At 42.0% G+C, this 21,682-nt stretch overlaps 1 protein-coding gene across 2 annotated transcripts in view; it reads left to right on the forward strand.

Moving 5' to 3' along the window:
- Positions 1-21,682, forward strand: part of ROBO4 (roundabout guidance receptor 4) — a 187,424-nt gene that overhangs the window by 119,693 nt on the left and 46,049 nt on the right. For both annotated transcript variants that reach the window (XM_082273761.1, XM_082273762.1), the window contains exons 13-17: positions 1,401-1,540; positions 10,295-10,639; positions 15,457-15,564; positions 15,679-15,838; positions 16,188-16,391. In XM_082273761.1, the coding sequence (XP_082129887.1) occupies positions 1,401-1,540; positions 10,295-10,639; positions 15,457-15,564; positions 15,679-15,838; positions 16,188-16,391 (957 nt within the window). The remainder of the gene's footprint in view (positions 1-1,400; positions 1,541-10,294; positions 10,640-15,456; positions 15,565-15,678; positions 15,839-16,187; positions 16,392-21,682) is intronic.

Here is a 21,682-nt window from a genome sequence, read left to right on the forward strand (position 1 = left end):
TATATATACATATATGTGTGTGTGTATATATACCCCTACACAGAAGTTCAGATGTCATGCCTGCCTCCAAAGATGCCCAAAAAATGCCCAATAAATGCCTGCAACAAAAACGCCCAGTTATTATTTGACAGTACATAGAGTAGGGGTCTTCAAACTAAGACCCTCCAGTTGTTCAGGAACTACAATTCCCATAATGCTTATTCATGTCTGTGAATGTCAGAGTTTTACAAAGTCTCATGGGATATGTCGTTTTGCAACAGCAGGAGGACCATAGTTTGAGAATCCATGATATAGTGGATACAAGCCTTCATACTACATGGAGCACAATCAGAAAGTGCTTCCCTTGGGCAACAAGTCTTTGTAGCTCTTGACTTTCTAATGCCTCGTACACACGCATCGATTATCGGCCGACCAATCGTCCGACTTTTGTCCAGAGTGGTGTTTTGTTGGTTGGAATGTGCCTAGACTGCACACAAATTTTCTTGGCCAACAAAAATCTACTTCAGAAGTGATGTCATGTGCTGGTTTACTTTCCGTGTGTTTTTTCTTCTCTGAGCATGCCCAGTCTTGCTCATCAGATTTTTGTCTGCCAAAATCTGTACTGACTGATGGAAAATTGTTTTGACGGCCAACAAAAATTTTATAGCCTGCACACCAGATTTTTTTCGGCCGAAAAGTCGGAGTCGGTTGTCGGAAGCATCATACTAACAAGCCGAAAATCGGCCGATCGGATGTTGGCCGAAAATTCACGGCCAATAATCGATGCATGTGTACGAGGCATTAGACAAACTATCACAGTTTCTTCCATCCTACCTCTAAGATCTTTTGGCTTTCTAAGAGGGGAGAGCAGTACAGGAAGTTAAACCTTTTCAGACTGGAAACTAAACAGAAAGGCCTTACAAAGGATCGCTGCTTTTTCAACTACCTTAAGTCTCTCAGTTTCAGTCTGTTTCCAGATAAGCGAACAGGGTAGTCTGCAGAACTCGTCGCCAACTAATCAAAATGGGGTACTGTCCCTGTCTTCACTACCCACTTAAGGGCTCCATCATGGTGCAGATCAGGCTATTTAAACTATCCCTACACCCAAAAATGTCTGCTGAAATCTCACAAGAACTCTGTGTTCAATTAAACCCAGGCTCCTCCAAGATGGCCCCAGGGATCCTTAGTGGAGGACACACTAGTCTATTGTTTGATTCCCCTAATGCCAGCATCAAAACGGTCAACTGAACACTTTTTTGACATTGTCTTATAGAAAAATGACTGAGATATACAGGTTTAAAGCCACGTGCCTATGTATACCAACAGAAGGGAATTGGTATAAAGCCGTTACCCTGGCCCCCTCCTGCAAGGAATTCATTTTTTAATGTTATTGAATTGATGTCAATCCCTTTTTATTTCAGGATGGACACAAGTGACTCCCCATGGCTTTCAAACACTTGGAAATCTGCATCATGTTCAAGAAACTACAGCAGCACGACCAGCGTGAACAGTCAGTTAATGTGGATGGAAAGCAAAGACACCTCCGACTTTCACAAATCAAGTAAGAGCCACAGAATTGTGCCAACAGGCCATGCACCAAAATCATCCAACATACAGGAGAGTTTACATCTTTCTCCTGTAAAATTGTATGGTGAATGATCTTATGTTCCTTGGCAAATTTGCCTAAAATGTGCAAACATGTGAATATAAAGTGATAAATTCACTAAGAAAGTGCGTTACATGTGCCAAATTATGAACATTCATATAAATTATAATGCATAGTACAATAATGCACACAATACACCCAAAAATATATATCACAAAAAACCGGTGATACTATTGATATTGTGCTAAATGATAATAATACAAAGAATCAGTCCATATGGCTGATATTACATAAGTAAAAAGATGAAGAGAAAAAAGTGCAATGGTGCTTTGTGAAGTCCTATTATATCCGTGACAAAACTTCAGCGGCCCCCCGCTTTGTATCACCTCCGAAGACATCACATCTCTGACGAAACGCGTCAAGTTGGTACGCACGTTGCCTCGTTCTGAGCAGCCGCTGGAACGCACGCCGAGTCTTCCCACTTCCGGGTACGGCAGACCTCGCGGTCACACATAGCGGCGTCCCGCTACACCAGCCGCAGGGATGAATAGGGGCTCAGAAGAATTTGGAACGGCTAACCTAGCCATTACCGGTATTACACCGGGTTCTTTTACAAAGTTTGTTTTATATTGGCACGCATGTTTTGGACTCAGTTTTAAAAGTTTGGTGTTCGTGGGAGTGAAGATTTTAAACCACTGCAGTTTTTATCGATGTTTATGTGGATTGATGTGTCGTGTGAATTGCACAAAATAAAGGTGTTTTAAACCTTCTACACCATGAGGAGCATCTCTTCTTTCTCGCCCTGAGTTTTTGCACCAGCACCTTAAGGATCCCATCCAACAGTGAAGCCGGTATAACAACTAAGCGCAGATATACTCTTATTGGCGTAAGCCAAAAGGGTCCACACCATCTGGTAAGCGAGCTACCTCACTATTAAGCACTTTGCGGTGGAGCGGGGGGCCGCTGAAGTTTTGTCACGGATATAATAGGACTTCACAAAGCACCATTGCACTTTTTTCTCTTCATCTTTTTACTTATGTAATATCAGCAATATGGACTGATTCTTTGTATTATTATCATTTAGCACAATATCAATAGTATCACCGGTTTTTTGTGATATATATTTTTGGGTATATTGTGTGCATTGTACTATGCATTATAATTTATATGATTGTTCATAATTTGGCACATGTAACGCACTTTCTTAGTGAATTTATCACTTTATATTCACATGTTTGCACATTTTTGGCAAATTTGCCAAGAAACATAAGGTTAGCGCAGTATTTTTTCCATTTTTCCTAATTTCAGTAACTAATTCACTAGTTCACTTGATTACTTGCAGCTTTCGCCAGTTTCACAATATTTATCCTAGGCGTGAGTAAAAACCCTTTTTTATACACTATGGTGAATGATCGCCTTTCTCAGTCAGGGCTCTGATAAACCCTAGGGCAGTGATGGCAAACCTTGGCACCCCAGATGTTTTGGAACTACATTTCCCATTATGCTCAACCTCGCTGCAGAGTGCATGAGCATCATGGGAAATGTAGTTCCAAAACATCTGGGGTGCCAAGGTTCGCCATCACTGCCCTAGAGATTCTCCAGAGGTTGCTAGGGGTTCCTTGAGCAATGGTGCATTAACTTCCAGCCTAGAGGTGCCTGCATAGTTCCCAGGCCAATGTCACAGGGATGAACTAGTGACCTGAAATCAGTGGAACTTCTCCTCTTTTCTCTTAGATAAGTAGGAATTGACATAAATGATTTTAGTTGTCCCTAAGGGTTCATTCACACCCCTGCGTTGAGCTGCACTTTTACTGCCCCCCAGCTGTTCTCCCTTTAGCTGCAGAGGCAGCATACAAGGGTGTACAGATGTCATGGCTGTGGCAGTAATTATACCTTCTGTTGCTTTCAGCAGGCATAGTGCCCAATGAGCACAGCCCCTTCAAGTGAATAGGGCTGCTCTGCAAGAGCCCCACAACCACAGTGCAATTGTGGCTCCCTAGTATGGGGTTCAAGGGGATAAAGCAGGCAGTGAGGAGGTGATACAAAGCCTCCTTACCACCTGCCAAATGCACTCTGAAGAGCAGTCCGAATGTGGATTGCTTTTCAGAGATCAAAGCAGGTGTAAACGAGCCCCAAGTCAAATCTTCTTTTTTTTTTCATTTTCATTTTGGATGGAGTAAGGGAGGGTTATAACCCCAGTCCATTTTTTGCCATCTGTGTCCCCTTGGGGAGATTTCCCTTCACTTCCTGTCTCATATCCAAAACAAAAGGAAATCCCTGCCCTACCATTTTCATTATATGCTTTTATTTTCTGTCCTTTTATTTTGTTTGATTCATTCTAATTCTGTGATTATTACTGAAAACATTTTTACCTTATAGAGGTGTTATTAAAAGATTAAAAAATGGGGCATCAAGGTGGATAATTTTGGGTATCTGGTTCCTGTAGATATATTCATTTTTAGCAAGGGTTCCCTGAGACCAGAAAACTATAGCAAGGGTTCCTCTCTAAAGTAAAAAGGTTTAGAAAGGCTGATAACATACTTGGCTTGGCAAAAGGAACAAATTATATACTGCACATGTAGCTGGTAGTAAGAAAGAAATAAAGTTTGTGTGGGATATAATAGAAGTGGATACAATGGGCCTTAATCAGGTTCACTCACCTGGCTATCAACCTGCGGGCCCTAAAAAAATTCCCAATCCAGATAGTAAGAAAATAATGACTTAATTAAATCTGAACACTAATCAGACAGAAAATACATAAATTAACATGGCTAGGTATTTACTCATACATCATAAATAAGTGGATATTAGTACCTGTATTTAACTTTCAACCTTTCTCGTGCAATTCTCTGTCACTGATTCTCAACCATGTAGCTCCTGCCTGGCTGAGATCTACTATTCCACAGACACCAATGATTTAGGGAGCTATTCTTCCCTGGTGCCCACTACCCTACCGATGCCAATGATTTGGGGGGCTATTCTTTCTTCGTGAGCACTATCCCATTAACACCAATGATTTGTTGGGGGGCTATTCTTCCCTGGTCAACAATATTCCACTGACACCAATGATTTAGGGAGCTATTCTTCCCTAGTACCCACTACCCTACTGACACCAATAATTGGGGGCTATTCTTCCTTGGTAGACACTATCCCATTGACACCAATAATTTGCTGGGGGTTTCCTCCTCTAAGGACCACAATCCCACTGACACCAATGATTTGAGGGGCTTTTCTCCCCTGGGGCTCACAATGCAACTGACACAAATTATGTGGGAGGTTATTCACTCTTAGGGGCCATTATTCCACTGACAAGATTGAAATGAGAGACTGTTCTTCCATGGGGGCCTTATCCCACTGACACCAATGATTTGGGAGGTTATTTACTGCTAGGGACCAATATACTAATAACAACAATGAAATGAGGATGGGGGTCATTATAACATCAATGATTTGGGGGCTCTTGCATTCCCATGTTTGTGATATGAGTAAACAAAACTTCTTTTTAATGTTGGGCAAAAAATTAATCAAGCTTTGTTCTCACTTAGATAGAAAAGCACTGCCCTATACAGTAGCACTTAGACTGGGAGGGGGATCATTGAGTGACTCGATTAATTGATCAGATTGGTATGTGTGGGGCGTACATAAAGGTGGAACCCAATAAAAACATTTTGTTATTTTTGTACAGAGTTGGGAAAGAAGTTAGACCAGTCTTTCTCAACCGGGGTTCTTCCAGAGGTTGCTAGGGGTTCTTCAAGCAATCAGCAATTTTCAGATCAATAACCATTGACACCATAAATCCTTCTAGCTATTTGTAAGGGGGACATCCTTTCCAATGACTACAAGTGTATGGGGCATTCTTTTTACTGACCACCAATTTAAGGGATGCATTCTTCCCGTCGATCACCAATGTAAGGAGCATTCTTCCCAATGACAACCAATGTAAGGAGAAGTCTACCCATTGACCATTAATGTAAGGAGCATTCTTCCGCTCAATACCAATGTAGGGAGCATTTTTCCCAATGACCAGCAATGTAAGGAGCCTTCTTCCACTCAATACCAATGTAGGGAGCTTTCTTTCCACTGACCACCAATACAATAAAAGGGAATTCTTTTTAACTCACCATCAATATAAGGAGCATTTTTCCTAATGACTGCCAAGGAGATTCTTCTTAACTGACCTTCAGTGTAGTTGGGCATTTCACTGACCATCAATGTGAAGGAACACTACAACTCTCATTGTCTGCCTTTATTTTCTGGTTATTATTATTTTAACCACTTTACCACCGGAGGATTTTGCTGTCTTCCGTCCAGGCCACTTTTTGCGATTCGGCGCTGTGCGACTTCAACTGACAATTGCGCGGTCGTGCGACGCCGTACCCAAACGAAATTTACGTCCTTTTTTTCCCACAAACAGAGCCTTTTGGTGGTATTTGATCACCTGTGCGATTTTTACTTTTTGTGCTATAAACAAAAAAAGAGCGTTTATTTTGAAAAAATAACAATATTTTTAACATTTTTTTATATGAAATTCCCCCCAAAAAAGATGTAAAAACCAATTTTTTAAAAAATTTTTGGCCAATTTGTTTTCTGCTACATATGTTTGGTAAAAAAAATCGCAATAAGCGTATTTTGATTGGTTTGCGCAAAAGTTATTGCGTTTACTAACAAAGGGAAAGATTTCTGTCATTTTTGGTGTTTTTTTTTTAACGTGTAATGGCGGCGATCTGCGATTTTTTTTGCGGGACTGCGACATTGCGGCGGACAGATCGGACCCTTGACTGACATTTTTGACACTTTTGGGGGTACCAGTGACATTACTGCAGTAATCAGTGCTATAAATATGCACTGTTACTGTAAAAATGACACTGGCAGGGAAGGGGTTAATTTTATTGGAGAGGGAGGGGTTAATGTATGCCTGGTGCTTACTGACGTGTAGGGGGGGAGGTGACTGAGTGAGTCATGGACAGATCGGATGTCCAGCTATGCTGAACAGTCCGATCTGTCACTCCCTGTCACTATGGAGATCCGCCTGCTGTGTTTACACACAGCGGGCGGATCTCCAGACTCGATCCCCGACGATCGGGTAAGAGCAGCGGCGATCGCCGCTGCTCCTCCCCTGGCCCGACTCCCGCTGTGAATGAAAACAGCGGGAGCGCCGCCCAGAAGGGGGAGTGTCCAACGACGTTAATACTACGTCGCTGGACGATAACGAACCACTCTGCCGCAGTAGTATTACTGTGAGCGGTTGTAGAGTGGTTAATTATTCATTTTATTATGATTACCGAAAATAATATAGCTGAATTAGGCAGCCCTGGGTGTCAAATATGCTAATTATGCAACATTCCCTATTCTTTTCTTTAGGCTCCATTCACACCTGAGCGTATCATTTTCAAGGCGTTTCTTAAAACGTTTTTGGCAGTTGTTTGGAGGCAGGCATTGACATCTCACATAAACACTTGTAATCTGCCAAAAAAGAAGCTCATGTACTTTCTTGAACTTCAGGCATTTTGCTTTAGGTAACAAAACGCTGATATGTGAACAGGGGCCATTTAAATTGATGGGATTTTGCTTGGTGGGCGTTTTGAGACCTAAGAGATGAGCGTTTTACGAGCTGAAAAATGCTCAGGTGTGAACAGGGCCTTATTCTTACCTCTCAGCTTTCTGTTTACACTAATATACCCTGAGCTGTAGATATTGTAATTATAAGCAAGGACTCCCTGAGACATGAAAGTCATTTCAAGGATTCCTCCACGTTGAAAATGTTGACGTAGGAAGTGCCTGTCATAATTGTCTATTGCTTTGAGATGGAGCGATAACTGTATACCATCCATAGTGTGTATAATTGCTGTATTACTTATCCATCAGTCGCTACTGTGGGTGGATGATGTATAATTGCATGGTATTGCATGTTGGCACTGCTTTTTGTTGAGTTCTAAGTTACTCCTCCATATTAACAAGGACACGTCACTCTACTAGACATGGAAATCACTGCTTAAGCTCATTTTCATTCTCATTCATTTTCACCGTTCTCTGCCAGCGTGTTAATTATCCTTTTTTTTTTTTTTTTTACAACTGGACTTGCTATTTAGTGCTTGCTCTGCAAAACCTTTAATTGATGTGACATTTTCTCAATCTGGGCGTTACTCTTTGGAATATTTCCAGGTTTACGTTTAGATCCCATTTCAATCTTCATGCAGTTTAGTAACTGTGGTGGGAGAAGCCGTAGACATTTTAGCAGTGTGTAATAGTATGTCCTGCCAGGGTGGCAGTTTGATCATTTTTCATTATATTATTAATTTGTCATCTTATTATATTGTTATTAGTGAAGCCAGTGATGTCTAACAAGCTGGAGGAATAAGGGTTGTTTGAATTTGAAGGAATAATTGGTAAAGGGAAGCTCCAGCCAAATTTTTTTAGCTATCAATAGAGTGAGCGAATCAGAACCGCTGTGAAGGTTTTATTGCTTTTGATAAATTAATTTGTTATAGGCTCTATAGTCTTTGTTAAAAAAGTTATAAAACCCTGAAATGACAAATGAACATAGCATATCCTTCCATATTGAGTACTTGCCTCAACACAAAACTCCAAGGGGGGCTTTTGTCTGCTCTTTTATTTCACTGCTATCTGCATGAGCCACTTTAGGTCTATGCCAACACCAAGCAATCCCAGGAGACCCCCCCCAACCAGCAGACTGCAAGTGTTTGACAGCTGCAGCTGTGCATGCCCCCCCCCCCCCCCACACACACACACACACACACACACTCAGGTCTCAGATTACACTTATCCTGTGCTGTGCAATGTGTGACATCAGTCAGAACCCTGCTCCCTGCCTTCGCTCCCTGCCTTCTGAGGTTAAGAAATGCTGTAAAAATGCAGTACTCCAAATGGCTGTAAAAGAGAGAGGGCTACAGATAAACAGGTACAACTTACATAGGAAGATTTGAGGAGAGGCCAGTCATGCCACTGGGTATACAGTATGTAAGGATTTAAAACCACTTTAGGTAGAAATATTGGCTTGCTCACTTACCAAAATGGAGACACAATGTCTCCCATGTGTATATGCATGAGGGGGAAACAAAAGGAATGTGAATGTTCTGTATCAAGGCAATATTTATATAGTTGGAATGTTTATTGAAGTTTCCAGAAGACCTTTGGGGATCTGCGTCCCCTTCACTAGATCTAATAAAAGGCAAGTAAGAAGGGGGTTAGGAACCATCTTGGGGCAGTCTGTGTGAGATTTTTACATTTGATTTCAGCAGCCATTTTGGACGCAGTCGCAGATGTACTATGAATAGTACTATCTGTATCACAAAGAAGTTCTCAATTGCGAAGTGTGTATGCAGGGACAGAACCCTGTTCCTTGGCAGGGACAGACAGGTTACAGAAATGGAATCTCCTGATCCGTTGGCATAGGGTTGGAGTCCAGGAGGCTCTGTATAGGCAAAGTCTTGGATACCACAGAGAAGGCTTCATTTTCATGTATTATAACCTACTAATTTGGAGCTTAAAGTGGAGCTCCACCCAAAGGGGAAGTTTTGCTTTAAGGCCCCTCCCCTTCAGTAAATGGCACTTTTTTGGGTAGGAGCGGGAACCTGGTTTTGACAAGTACCCACTCCCACTTTACTTACTTTACTGTCCCTTTTGGAATTGAACAATCTTACTGTTTTACTAATTCTCTAATGGTATTTCGGATAACAGTTGACTTCAAAGTTGTTGTACCATGACACATTTCTCATTTAGGGAATTTGGCAGAAAGAGTACACCTGTATGAAGATAAAGCTGGGATGAGATGTACATTCCACTATTTGTTGTAGAATGTTAAGATGATGTCATCCCTTCAATTTCTGACTCGTTTCTTGGATCAACGTCTCCTTCTTCAGGGGAATGGAGATGAATGATTTCAGCCTAAGCATAGAGAATAGTTGTTTTCCTTCATAAAATTATATTCAGCCCAAAACAAGTTTCTCAATGCTTCAAACAAAAACAAAGAAAAATTCCCAGCTAAACTTACCAGCCAGCCTGCAACAAACCAAATAGTCCTGTCTAACAGTTCACGTTAAAAACAGGGGTTTAGTTTGCAGTTGCACACATTTGCAAATACATGCGCAAGCTACAGAGGCCACGCCACTGCACCCCAGTATTATCTGCAGTCCTAACTCATTGCTACAAGCAAATTCAATCCATTAACCAAGCCAGAAAGTAATTCTGCCTTTAAAAAAGGACAAACCGTAGCTTAAATGTTTATCATAAGCCCCCTTTTTTCCCTAAAACCTCTGTCATGTCCTACTAGGGAGATCCTGTCCCAGAGACACAGCAGAAGAATTCTCTCCATAGTCAGGGAAATCCCTGTTTAGAGAGTTGTCACAGAAACTGGTGTCCTGATTGGAAGATTCCCCCTTTTTAGCTGTTTGGTGACAAATGTTAAAGTTTTTGATTTCCAATCATTCATCTGGAGAGAGGGCGAATCTCTCCAATGAGGGCATAGACAGCAATAAAAAAACTTTCAAAATATCCCACCCTATTCAGGAACGAAAATATATTCTGGATTTAAATACGCTTTAATTTGGAGTTTTAAAAGAACAATTCTAATTTTCCTGCTGCCCAGTAATACTAGGCTTGTGGAGGATGTTGTGACTTGTAGTTCCTCTATTTCTGGTTTCTCTAAATCTGTTGAATTGCTCTCATATTGATTTTTATTTCCCTTTGCAGCAATTTCATTTGAACGCAAAAGTGAGACCAGCCGCAGCCAGATAATCCCACTAGTACCTGATACTGGCAGCATGTATGGTGCTTTATATGTGGATCTTCCTGGAAAGGAAATGACGACCTTCCAGTGCCCTCTGCCCACCAGACTGCCTGGAATGGGGATCAGGGCAAAATCGGCCACGTCTCCAGGTCTTCTCGACCACAGCTTGTTCCTCCGTGGTTCTAATCCTGGCAGTGCTAGCAATCTGACACATGGTGGATCCAGAAACAAGATCCCACGCAAGCCGGTTCTCCCTGTACCACCCAGCATGGCCCTAAAAGAACCCTGGAGCCAAAACTGCAAAAGAGGTAAAACGGCTGCCATGGCTGACGATTGAATTGACTGTGTTGAAATGATTCTCAAGAAAGCAAACATGGGGGTATTGTAAAAGAGGGTGCCACATCTTGCATATTCAGGTGAGTGAAGAAATTAGGACAACCCATACCACCTATAAAACATTTAAAGCACTCATAAGGTAATATGTTTAAATATCAACATTTTATTAACAACATATGATATAAAGAATAGAATTGGATGAATTAAAAGCAAAGCATGTTCTTATATAGTGTCAAAAGTAATCAAAACTCATCCAGAGTGTATGTCATATCCCCAGTATAAGTAAAAATAAACAATTAATATCTATGAAATATCAAACTAGGGGGCAAGACTAGCCCTTGACTCCATGCATTTCTCAAAACTGCATTCTATTTCTTCAGAACAGATGAGGATTATCATCTAAAGAAGACAAACAATATGCAATTAAACAACATTTTAGTAATGTAACCATAGGACAAATCACCCATGCCACTGGGGTCTATAGTGTACATTGCCCACCTATGTGCTGGCTGGTATGCAGGGGGGGTCCTTACAAAAAGGACATACATACATTTGGATGAGCATGCTGAAAAGCCAGGGCTACCATCATATAATGCCTACTGGGCGAGCACTGAAACCTGTACCCTTTTTGCAGATCAAGTCTATGGTGAGTTTAAACTCCAGTTCCCTCCAGTGTTGTCCACCTCCCGTATGTTTTTTTTTATACTGACAAAATTTACTGACAACCTGAAAAAGGACAGAACTCCTATAAAAACTAAGACAATTGATATTTAAACAGTATAAACACAATAAGGAAACCAGTGGCGGCTGGTGCTCAAAATTCTTGGGGTGGGGGGGGGGGGGCGCAAACAGAAAAAATATAATAGGCATTGCTTTGCGGCAAAAAACACGGCAAAAAATTGCATGACTTTGCAGTCACAAAAGTGTGAAAGGGGCTTTCAATAATCAAAGTATAGCGTGCCCCTTCAATGCAGAGTTACTACAGCGTGCCCCCATTCAATGCAGAGTTACTACAGCGTGCCCCCATTAAATGCAGAGTTACTACAGCCTGCCCCCATTCAATGCAGAGTTACTACAGCGTGCCCCCATTCAATGCAGAGTTACTACAGCATTCCCTCATTCAATGCAGAGTTACTACAGCATGCCCCCATTCAATGCAGAGTTACTACAGCATGCCCCCATTCAATGCAGAGTTACTATAGCATGCCCCCATTCAATGCGCCCCGAGCACATTCTAAAGGCCGCCAATAAGCATGAGAAAAAAAAGCACATGAGGACAAAATCCCCACCCCCTCCATAGCAGCAGCATTAGCCGGCACCCCGCTGCAATTAAAGGAACGCCTCTTTTTTTGTTTTTCTGCCTTGGGGGAAGTGGCGCCCCTACGCCCCCTATGTACCAGCCCCACTGATGGAAACACTGACAATACCTATAACAAATAATTTGCCTGGTTTACACTTAAAAGGTCAACACAGCATGACAAATTATCAGCCCCTGATATTTACAGACAGTTGTATAAAATAACTGATTTTTTACAAATTGTCTGTAAAATTACTGACGGTTGGCAACCCTGGTTCCCTCTGTTGTCCATCTGGATGATCTCAGTGCACGCTCGGGAGACATTTTTTGATGGTGGCCCCCAGCTTTTCAGCATGTACTTTTACATTTTATGTATGTCATTTTTGTGAAGAACCCCCCTGCATACCAGCACAGAGATGGAAAATCTATAATAATCCTCATCCGTTCTCCTGGAATGTAGTTCTCCTAAGAAACATTTAAGGGCTACTATACTTTCATCCCCCAGTTTGATATGTCAGATATCAATATTATTTTAATTTTTTGACCATATTAAACTGTTAATATTTACATATACTGGATAACCTCTAGACCAGTGTTTCTCAACCTTTTTTGAGTCAAGGCACTCTTTAAAAATTATAGACAGTCTCGAGGCACCCTTTAAAAATTATAGACAGTATAGAGGCGCCCCATTCTAAAATTCAAAAGCTATTCTGATAGTTTTACATAATGCAGCAACATCCAAAAGTCCAAGTAGCACACCCAACATTAGAGGTGATTTATTCTTTCAAAGCCATTATACTTTTGCAAACTGGTACTGACTAGTATTCCAATGGTTCTCTTCTCCCTCAGTTTCTCTCCATCACTCAACTAATGAGAACCCAACACTGATGGAGAGGAGCAGGGGAGGGTCAAACAAAGATTCTCTGTAGGCGATTGACATCCTCCTTATCAACTGATGATGCCATTGATCGTTAGGATGCTGGCACCCAGAAGGTCGTATTGGTGCACAATTAAAAATCTGTGACTTTGTGTAACTAAAAAGGCAGCCTTCATCCACACGCCAGCTTGTATACAATTTTTTAGGCATTTTGCCAAGGCACCCCTAAAGAAACCTCAAGGCACCCCAGGGTGCCTGGGCACCCTGGTTGAAAAAGGCTGCTCTAGACAAGCATTGATTACTTCTGACACTGTGTAAGAATGTGCCTACTTTTCAATTCATACAATTTTATTCTTTGTATCATAAATAAAATGCTGTAATTTTAACATATTACCTTGTGGGTGCCTTAAAAGTCTGTGTGCTATGGGTTGTTTTAATTTCTTCATTTTCCTGGTGTTGACAATAGAAATTTGGCCAAAAGTGTTGTTTTTATTTTGCATAGATCACATGCTTTCTTCTTATTTCTATCATGGAATATCCACACCACAATTTCCAGTTCCACTGAGAACTACCAAATGTAACCAACTGGTAGTGTTCCCTATTGGGTTTTTATTGTGTGAAAAAAAAACAATAATAGGAATCCAGCTGCAGAGGGCGATCCCTATGTTATAGCCGAACTCTGACTTTTTCAAAAAGATCTTCAGACTGGTCTTTTTCCTCTTCTTTTTTAATGACGGTGATGGGTAGTCCTTACTCTTGCACTAAAGCGCACTAACATAATGACGTGTGAGCACTGTTCAGTGCCATAGTCTTCCTAACCCAGGTCAGCATGATGGCACATCCCCAGGGGTGGGTCCATGACAGCCTGGGCTTACCGGAAGTGGGAAACTGGCCATCAGCCATTCAACTTGGTAGAATAGAAATACTAGGGGGGGGAGGGGAACTTCCTAATTGGCTGTATGTTTTGCAGAAAAGTTGTCTACATTTTTTTTAAAGTTTTTGATGGACTGTGGATGAATTAGAACCTCTGTTGAGGTTTAAAGTATAAATAAAGGCAACCTTTTTCTTTTTTTTATTTTTTTTTTTTTAGGTTTGGATAGTACAGAGGGATTAGAACATCTGTCAGTTTCTATTGCTGTCTGTGCCCCTTTTAAAATGGTTGTTAACCCCCCATTAGTGTTTGTATATATAGGTAAGTTTATGCTAAGGCTTACCTATAGGTACTCTCAATATCTCCTAAACTTGCACCGTTTAGGAGATATTTACATTGCATGCAACCGATGATGTCATCGGCTGCCCGTGCCCTTCCTTCAGAGCCCTGTGCCGTGAACGGCGGCTCCCGCACGCGTGACGTCATCCCGGTTGCGGCCAAGCAGATGGCCGGATGACGCAAACCCGGAGGTAAGACGGCTGAACATGTCGGCCGTATTACCGGTGAGCAGGCGGCACTGCGGGGGCTTCATTCTAAGGTAAGTATTTCATAATGAGCTAGTATGCGTATGCATATGTATACTAGCTCATTATACCTATTTGTCTTTCAGGTTTTTTTTTAGTTTATTTTTTTTCCTGAGATTTACAACCTCTTTAAGGTGATTCACCCTCTCTATTTGTCCTGTTTACTATTATCATTGAAAGTGAAAGTAAAAGAAAATACCAAGTTTGGGTTTTCCACATAAGATCCCGTTCACATAGGGGCGACGCTACTTGCTGGGGCGACCTCGGCGCGACATGCACAGACTTCATATCATTGAAGTCAATGCAGGTCGCCTCCAGGTCGCCCCAAAGTAGTACAGGACCCTTTTTCTAAGTCAGGGCGACTTGTGTCGCTCCTATTAGAACGGGTCATGTGCTAATCTGCGGCAGGCGACCCACCGCGACTTGTCAGGCAACCAAGTCGCCTGACAAGTCGTGCTAGTGTGAACCGGGTCTTAGAGTAATAGAGGATAAATCTTCCAATGGGGATGCTAGTTTTGGTGACTTTGGGGTCCCCAAGGAATTTTCTTAATTTGCAGTGATTTCCAGTCACTTCCTGTTTGGCTATGGGACAGGAAGTGAAGGGAAATCTCCGCAATGATACACAGATGGTAGAAATAAAATCTGACAGGGATTATAATTCCACCTCTGCTCTATCCAAAATGAAAAAAAAAAAATGTTGCCTATAGTTCTACTTTAAAGCTGGCCATACATTCTTCAGCCAGCGAGGTAATTGAAAAACTGCACAGATTTCCCTATCCACACATACAAGGTGGATGCGGTAATCCTCCCTGCTGAGCTATTTTATTCTGACAGCTGAACTTCTCTGCTCTCAGAATACACTAATCAATGCTGCAGCCAATTACATGAAAATTTACCAGTAGTCCTGTTTTAAGTGACGTCGATCATTAGATTGACTCCTCCCGATTCCCGAATGGGAACGACCATAGATGGATGGAAATTCATCTGGTCCCTACCGAACTGTCCGAATTTCGATCCATCTATGGCCAGCTTTATTGCTGTCTGTGTACTGATGGGGATGTTCATGCTCTCTCTTTGTCCTGGTGACTATTGTCACCCAGATTATCTCCATCAGATAATGTTTAGAATTTCATTATCAGGGAATCTTATATCTTAAACAGAGCTTCATCATGTGAATAGTGCTCCTCTGTCCCCATTTGGTCAGACATCCAACCAAAGCGGCAGCGTGCCCAGTGTGAAGAGCTTGGACGGAGCCCCGGCAGCAAAAGGTAACTAGGTTATAATTGCATGTGCTGACGCACTCGATGTGGTTGGTTGCAATATCTATTTTCATTACTTTTTGCCCATCTTCACACATTGGTCTTCTGTTTCTGCATTCTCAGTGGAATATGCTAGAGTTATGAAGACCTTGAGTTCTCCTAAAGTTCTCCAGTACACAACTTCCCTCAAAGTCATGGACTTTCCACCTTACACCCCATCTTTGCCACCACCCCCTGTCCCTCCACCAGATGAGGAGTCAGCCACAGAGACCCAGAATAAAATGTAAGTAACGTATTCTGTGTACATATGTCTAGAACCCAAAGGGCCTTTAGAGGACCTCCAAAATTAAAATGTTATTTTTTTTCCCTCTTCCTATAATTTACTGGAAACTCTCAAATTCAAAACTGTCTTTTTTTTTTTTTTTTTTTTTTTTTTCAATATATCACATCACCAACAAAAACAAAGTGAAAGTATTAAAGTGGGGAAACTATTAAGTTATCAAACGTTCAGACTAAAACTAGTCGTTAGGCTGAGTTTACCTCAAGCTGTCATAAAGCAAGGATGCTAATCACATCATCTGTCCAGGTATCATGTCTATGGAGCTCACAAGGTTTCCGTATGCTTCTTACAGGATCCCTGGTTGCCCCTCTTATTCTAAACTACAACAAGACAATGACCACAAACAAGCAAATTTCACCAAAAAAAAGACTCCGCCAGATACTTTACATTTCAGTCATACCACACCTGTTTCCTTGTCGGTCAGTGATGATCATGTGCTCACTCCAGATGAGGTCGCCAATTATCTAGAGCTTAGCGAAAGAGGGGACAAAACCAGGTGAGTGCCAGAACTAAGAAACTATCCTAATGTCTTCTCTTCGCTCTTTTCTCTGTTATTCCTGTCTTTTCTCCTTCATTGCCATCCCCTGTCTTCTGCTCCCCTTTGTTATTTTATCTTCCCTTCCCATATTTTTTTTTTTGTTTTCTTTCCCTTTACACTCTTTTCCCTTGAACCCCTCTCCTCTCTTTCCCAGTTTTTTGCTTTTCTCCCCACTCTGTTCCTCACCTTGTCTTCTCTTGGCCTTCATTGTTCTGAAGTTCATTATTTGTTCCTCTTCTTCTCATCTTCACTTTTCTCTACTCTTCACCTCTCACCATCCCTCTTGTTCGGTGTTAATTTTGGCAGCCAATTTCGATTTACTTTTAGTCTTTTGACTAGGATGCTATTTTAATTTTAGTCCCATTTTAGTCATCTTCAATTGTTTTACTTTTAGTCGTATTTAGTCTACTAAATCTCCAGTACATTTTAGTCGATTAAAATGTCCTACATTTTAGTCTACTAAAATCATTTTAGTCGACTAAAATTAAATGGGTTTAGGTAAATTATAATGCATTATTTAATTATTACTCTATAATTTCAAAACGTATATACTCCAGGAGAAAAGGTCTAAAATGTACTTATTTATGGTATTAAGGGTTGAACAAACTCACAGATACAGATTTAGCCTCTCTGGATGGTCTTAGAAGGCCTGTAATGCTGCACAGTGCTTTGGATGGTGGTCTTAGGCGGCCTGTAATTCACACAGTGCTCTGGGCAGTGGTCTGAGGGCTGTAATACTGCACAATGCTCTGGACAATGGTCTCAGTAGGCCTGTAATGCACAGTGCTCTGGGCACTGGTCTGAGGGCTGTAATACTGCACAGTGCTCTGGACAATGGTCTCAGTAGGCCTGTAATGCACAGTGCTCTGGACAGTGGTATGAGAGGCTTGTAATGCTGCACAGTGCTCTGGATGGTGGTCTGAGGGGAGGCCTGTAATGCTGCACAGTGCTCTTAATGATGGTCTGAGGGGAGGCCTGTAATGCTGCACAGTGCACAGTGCTCTGGATGGTGGTCTGAGGGGAGGCCTGTAATGCTGCACAGTGCTCTGGATGGTGGTCTGAGGGAAGGCCTGTAATGCACAGTGTTCTGGGATGGTGGTCTGAGAGGCCTGTAATGCTGTACAGTGCTGGATGGTGGTTTGAGGGGAGGCCTGTAATGCACACAGTGCTTTGGACAGTGGTCTCAGAAGGCCTGTAATGCACAGTGCTCTGGATGCCAATGGTAAGAGGAGGTCTGTAATGCACACACTGTGCCCTGCTCTGGATTGTCATGAGTCAGGACTCTCATCTGGAGGCCTGTAATGCACAGTGCTGATCTGGATGGTTGTTTGAGGAGGCCTGTGCTGCTGCACAGTGCTAACTGCTAAGCTCAGTGGAAATCGGATAATCACGAGGGTAAACATCCCTCCCTCACATTTTCATTTAGTTTTTGTTTGTTAATGAAAAAGGAAATGATTTTCGTCAGTGGACGAAAACGTGGTGTACCTTTCATTTAGTTTTCGTCACTGTAAAAAGGCCGCTGACGAAAATTTTGATGAAAATGTTTTCATCTACGAAATTAACACTGCTCTTTACCTGTTTTCTCCTCTTCTTTTTTTTTTTTTTTTTTTCTTAACAACAAATTTTTACTTGGAAAAAGTAAAGCATAAAATAAGTATAGACAGTAATCATACAATGAAGCGCAGAGAACAGGGTAACATAACAGATATATTCAGGTGAACTATGCATAAACCAGCAGGGATGAATTTAATCTTGCCTCGGTGGACAAGGGATCTAGATCCATAACAAAAGAGTAAACAAGAACCAGGTAAGAGGGTCACCCAAGTCCTTGATAGAAGAGTGGTGCTCTGTTTAGGTCTCTGGGCCACAAGGCCGAGAGCTTAGGCATAGGGTGATGCTGGGAGAGACGAAGCCACATATAAGCCTATCAATGCTGGCTGCAGGGGCATAAATTGGGGGGAAGCAGTTCTCAAGGGGAGGATAAGTCGGCTGGAATAGAGTAGGAGACTTGCCAATATGTATAGAAGGTCGCATTGGAGCTTGGGAAGAGGGTAGGTTATGGTCAGGTATAAGATTTGTGGTAAATACACTTGTTTTCCGTGGGGTAGAAGAAAGGTGGGGAGAGGGAAAGGAGGAGAGGGAGGAAGAGAAAATAAAAAGGGGGGGGGAGGAGGGGGGGGGGTAAGGATAGGGGAGGGATGCCATCTCTTACTCTCCTCCCATAATTAGTAGGGATTAGGTGTTGCCCCTTCAGGGTGAGGGTAATCATTGAATCTCCTCTTCTTTTTTCTCCTTCACATCCCTTTACCTTTCAACTTTCTTTATCTCTTTCCCTCTCCCCACTCCTCTCTTCTGTCTCCTGTCTTCTCTTCCCATTCCTTTCCCCAATATCCTATCTCCTCTCCATCCTCTATCCACTTTTCTTATCTCTCTCCTCTTCCCTCTACCTTCTCTCTTCTCTGTCCACTCTCCTCTTCCCTCTTCTCTCACTTTTCCTCTCCTCTCTTCTATCTCCTCAACCCCCCACTTCACTCTTCTCTCTCCTGTCTTCTTCCCCTCTCCTCCTTCTCTACCCACTTATAACTTCTCTCGTCCCCTATATGTCCTTCTCTTCTCTCTTCTTTTCTCCCCTTATTTCCCCTCTATCTTCTCTCCCCTCTCTCCTTTCTCCTCTCTCTCTCTCTCTCTCCTTTCTCCTCTCTCCCCTCCATCCTTTCTCCTTATTATCTCTCTCTTTTCTGCTCTCTCCCTCTATCCTTTCTTCTCTCTCTCCCCTCTATCCTTTCCCCTCTATCTTTCTCTATCTTTTCTCCTCTCTCCCTCTCCTTCCCACTATTTTCTCTCTCCTCTCCTCCTGTCTATCTCCTATCTCCCCTCTATCTTCTCTCTATCTCTTCTATCCTTTCTCTTCTCTCCCTCTCCTCCCCTCTATGTTCTACTCTCTATTTCCTCTCGCCCCTCTATCCTTTCTCCCCTCTCTCCCCTTCTCCTCCCCTCTATCTTCTCTCTCTTCTCCTCCTGTCTATCTCCTCTCTCCCCTCTATCTTCTCCTCCCAATCTCCTCTATCCTTTCTCTTCTCTCCCTCTCCTCCCCTCTATGTTCTCCTCCCTATTTCCTCTCGCCCCTCTATCCTTTCTCCCCTCTCTCTCCCTCTCCTCCCCTCTATCTTCTCTCTCCTCTCCTCCTGTCTATCTCCTCTCTCCCCTCTATCTTCTCCTCCCTATCTCCTCTATCCTTTCTCTTCTCTCCCTCTCCTCCCCTCTATGTTCTCCTCCCTATTTCCTCTCGCCCCTCTATCCTTTCTCCCCTCTCTCTCCCTCTCCTCCCCTCTATCTTCTCTCTCCTCTCCTCCTGTATTTCTCCTCTCTCCCTCTCCTTTTTTCTCTTTTTTCTCCTCCCCTCTCTTTCCCATCCTTCCATCTTGCATCGTCTCTTCTCTATCCTCTCCTATCTCCTCTCTCCTTTAATTCCTTCTCCTCTCCCCTGCCCATTGTCTCCCCTTGCCCCCCCACCCCACCCTATTTTTTCTCTTCCTTCTTCTCTGCTCCCTTCTCCCTTCATACTCTCTATGCCTCTTTTTCTTTTCTCTCCTCTCCCCTGTGCTATCTTTTCTCCCATCTAGGAGGGGTTCTCCAAGCAATGTATATTATTTAGACACTTCCTCCCTTGACCCAGTGTACTCACCAAACTGAAACATACAGAAGAAAAGCCTTTAGTTCTAACTCTTGTATTTTCTGATTTCTATTTATCTAATATTCTCTTGAAACAAATATTTAAGGACATGATACATAAGGAAGCTCTCCTTATTAATTACTGTTTCTCTCTGGATAATCATATAGGAAGCTTTGACAGATGATTCACATTTATCAAAGCTTCCCTTCGGTGACACTTCAAGCCGCAGTGATGACCATCCATCTTGTGTCTTTCATTTAATTCATTATTTATTTTGGGGAGGGCGAATCTGTCCATTTAATTTCCACAAACAGGAGCACTTACAGTGAATAAACAAATCTGACAGCCCGAGTCAATAATCGCCGGCGAGAGATATTAAAAGAGTTTGCTAAACTGTTTTCATAAATGCACATTACATTTAAAGCTCTCTTCGTAGGATTTAAATCTTCAATAATTGTCTGCTGTCAAGGCTGATATATAGCAATCAATAAACCGCTTGTATTGTTTTGCAGCAAAAATGCACCTACTCAAAACTTCAGCCATGATTCATGTAGGGATCCTGCTGCCTAAAAGCCTCTTGTGTTCTTGCCATAAAGTAATATTCGCGGACCTCAGCCTTGCCAAGATTTCTCTGTGGTAATGCCAAACGTTAATTCATGTCCTGCGTTATTGAAGAGGCCTCCCAGGTCATTGAAGAAGTGATTACTCCTTGCAATTAGTTGTCACGGCGCTGGCTCGGCACTTTTCAGCCATGCTGGTTGTTTAGGGGACTTTCCATACATTACAAGTATAACGTCAGGAACTAAGATTTACTGGAAATGTATTGATTGTCAAGCAATTAGAGTGCAGACTGGGCACAGTGCGAAGATGTTCTACTGATCACCATGTTGCTGCACCATTTATCAAGTGCTTTGATCCTGTGCTGAGGAAGCAGATGATTTTTATTCTCAGTAAAACACAAAGGCAAGCTGGGAAAAGAAATAGATTGTAAATGGGCATAGCTTCCTGTATGGTGATGAACTACTGCTTCTCAATACCTTGTCCATTATATAGAAATAGCTGTGAATTCCGTACAGGAAGCTGAGCTTTAAAATGTCCTATGTGTGGACTTATGACCAGTCGGTGGAAATTCTGAACTGTTTTAACCCTCATTTGTCTGCAGTCTGTAAATTAAGAATCTGTTGGTGCCTTAGGGACAGGTTATTACCATGGCGGTAGTAAGAACTAGCTAAAATTTGTCCCTCATGTCAGCAATGTTACCAAAACTGGTGCAAAGGCTTGCCTGAATTAGAACCGTTTTAACCACTTCCAGCCAAGGCCAATTCTGGCATTTTTTTTGCTAGAGTAAATTACACTGAACCCCTAAACATAATATATATATATATGTGTGTGTGTATATATATATATATATATATATATATATATATATATATATATATACACATATATATTTTTTGTTTTTTTTGGCTGAGACCCTTGAGAATAAAATAGCAGCCATTGAAATTTGTGATGTCACACTGTATTTGTGCAGCAATTTTTCAAACGTAATTTAAAAAGAAATACACTTTATTGAATT

The sequence above is a fragment of the Pelophylax lessonae genome, assembly GCF_965119305.1.
Source record: "Pelophylax lessonae genome assembly, chromosome: 12".
Classification (NCBI taxonomy): domain Eukaryota; kingdom Metazoa; phylum Chordata; class Amphibia; order Anura; family Ranidae; genus Pelophylax; species Pelophylax lessonae.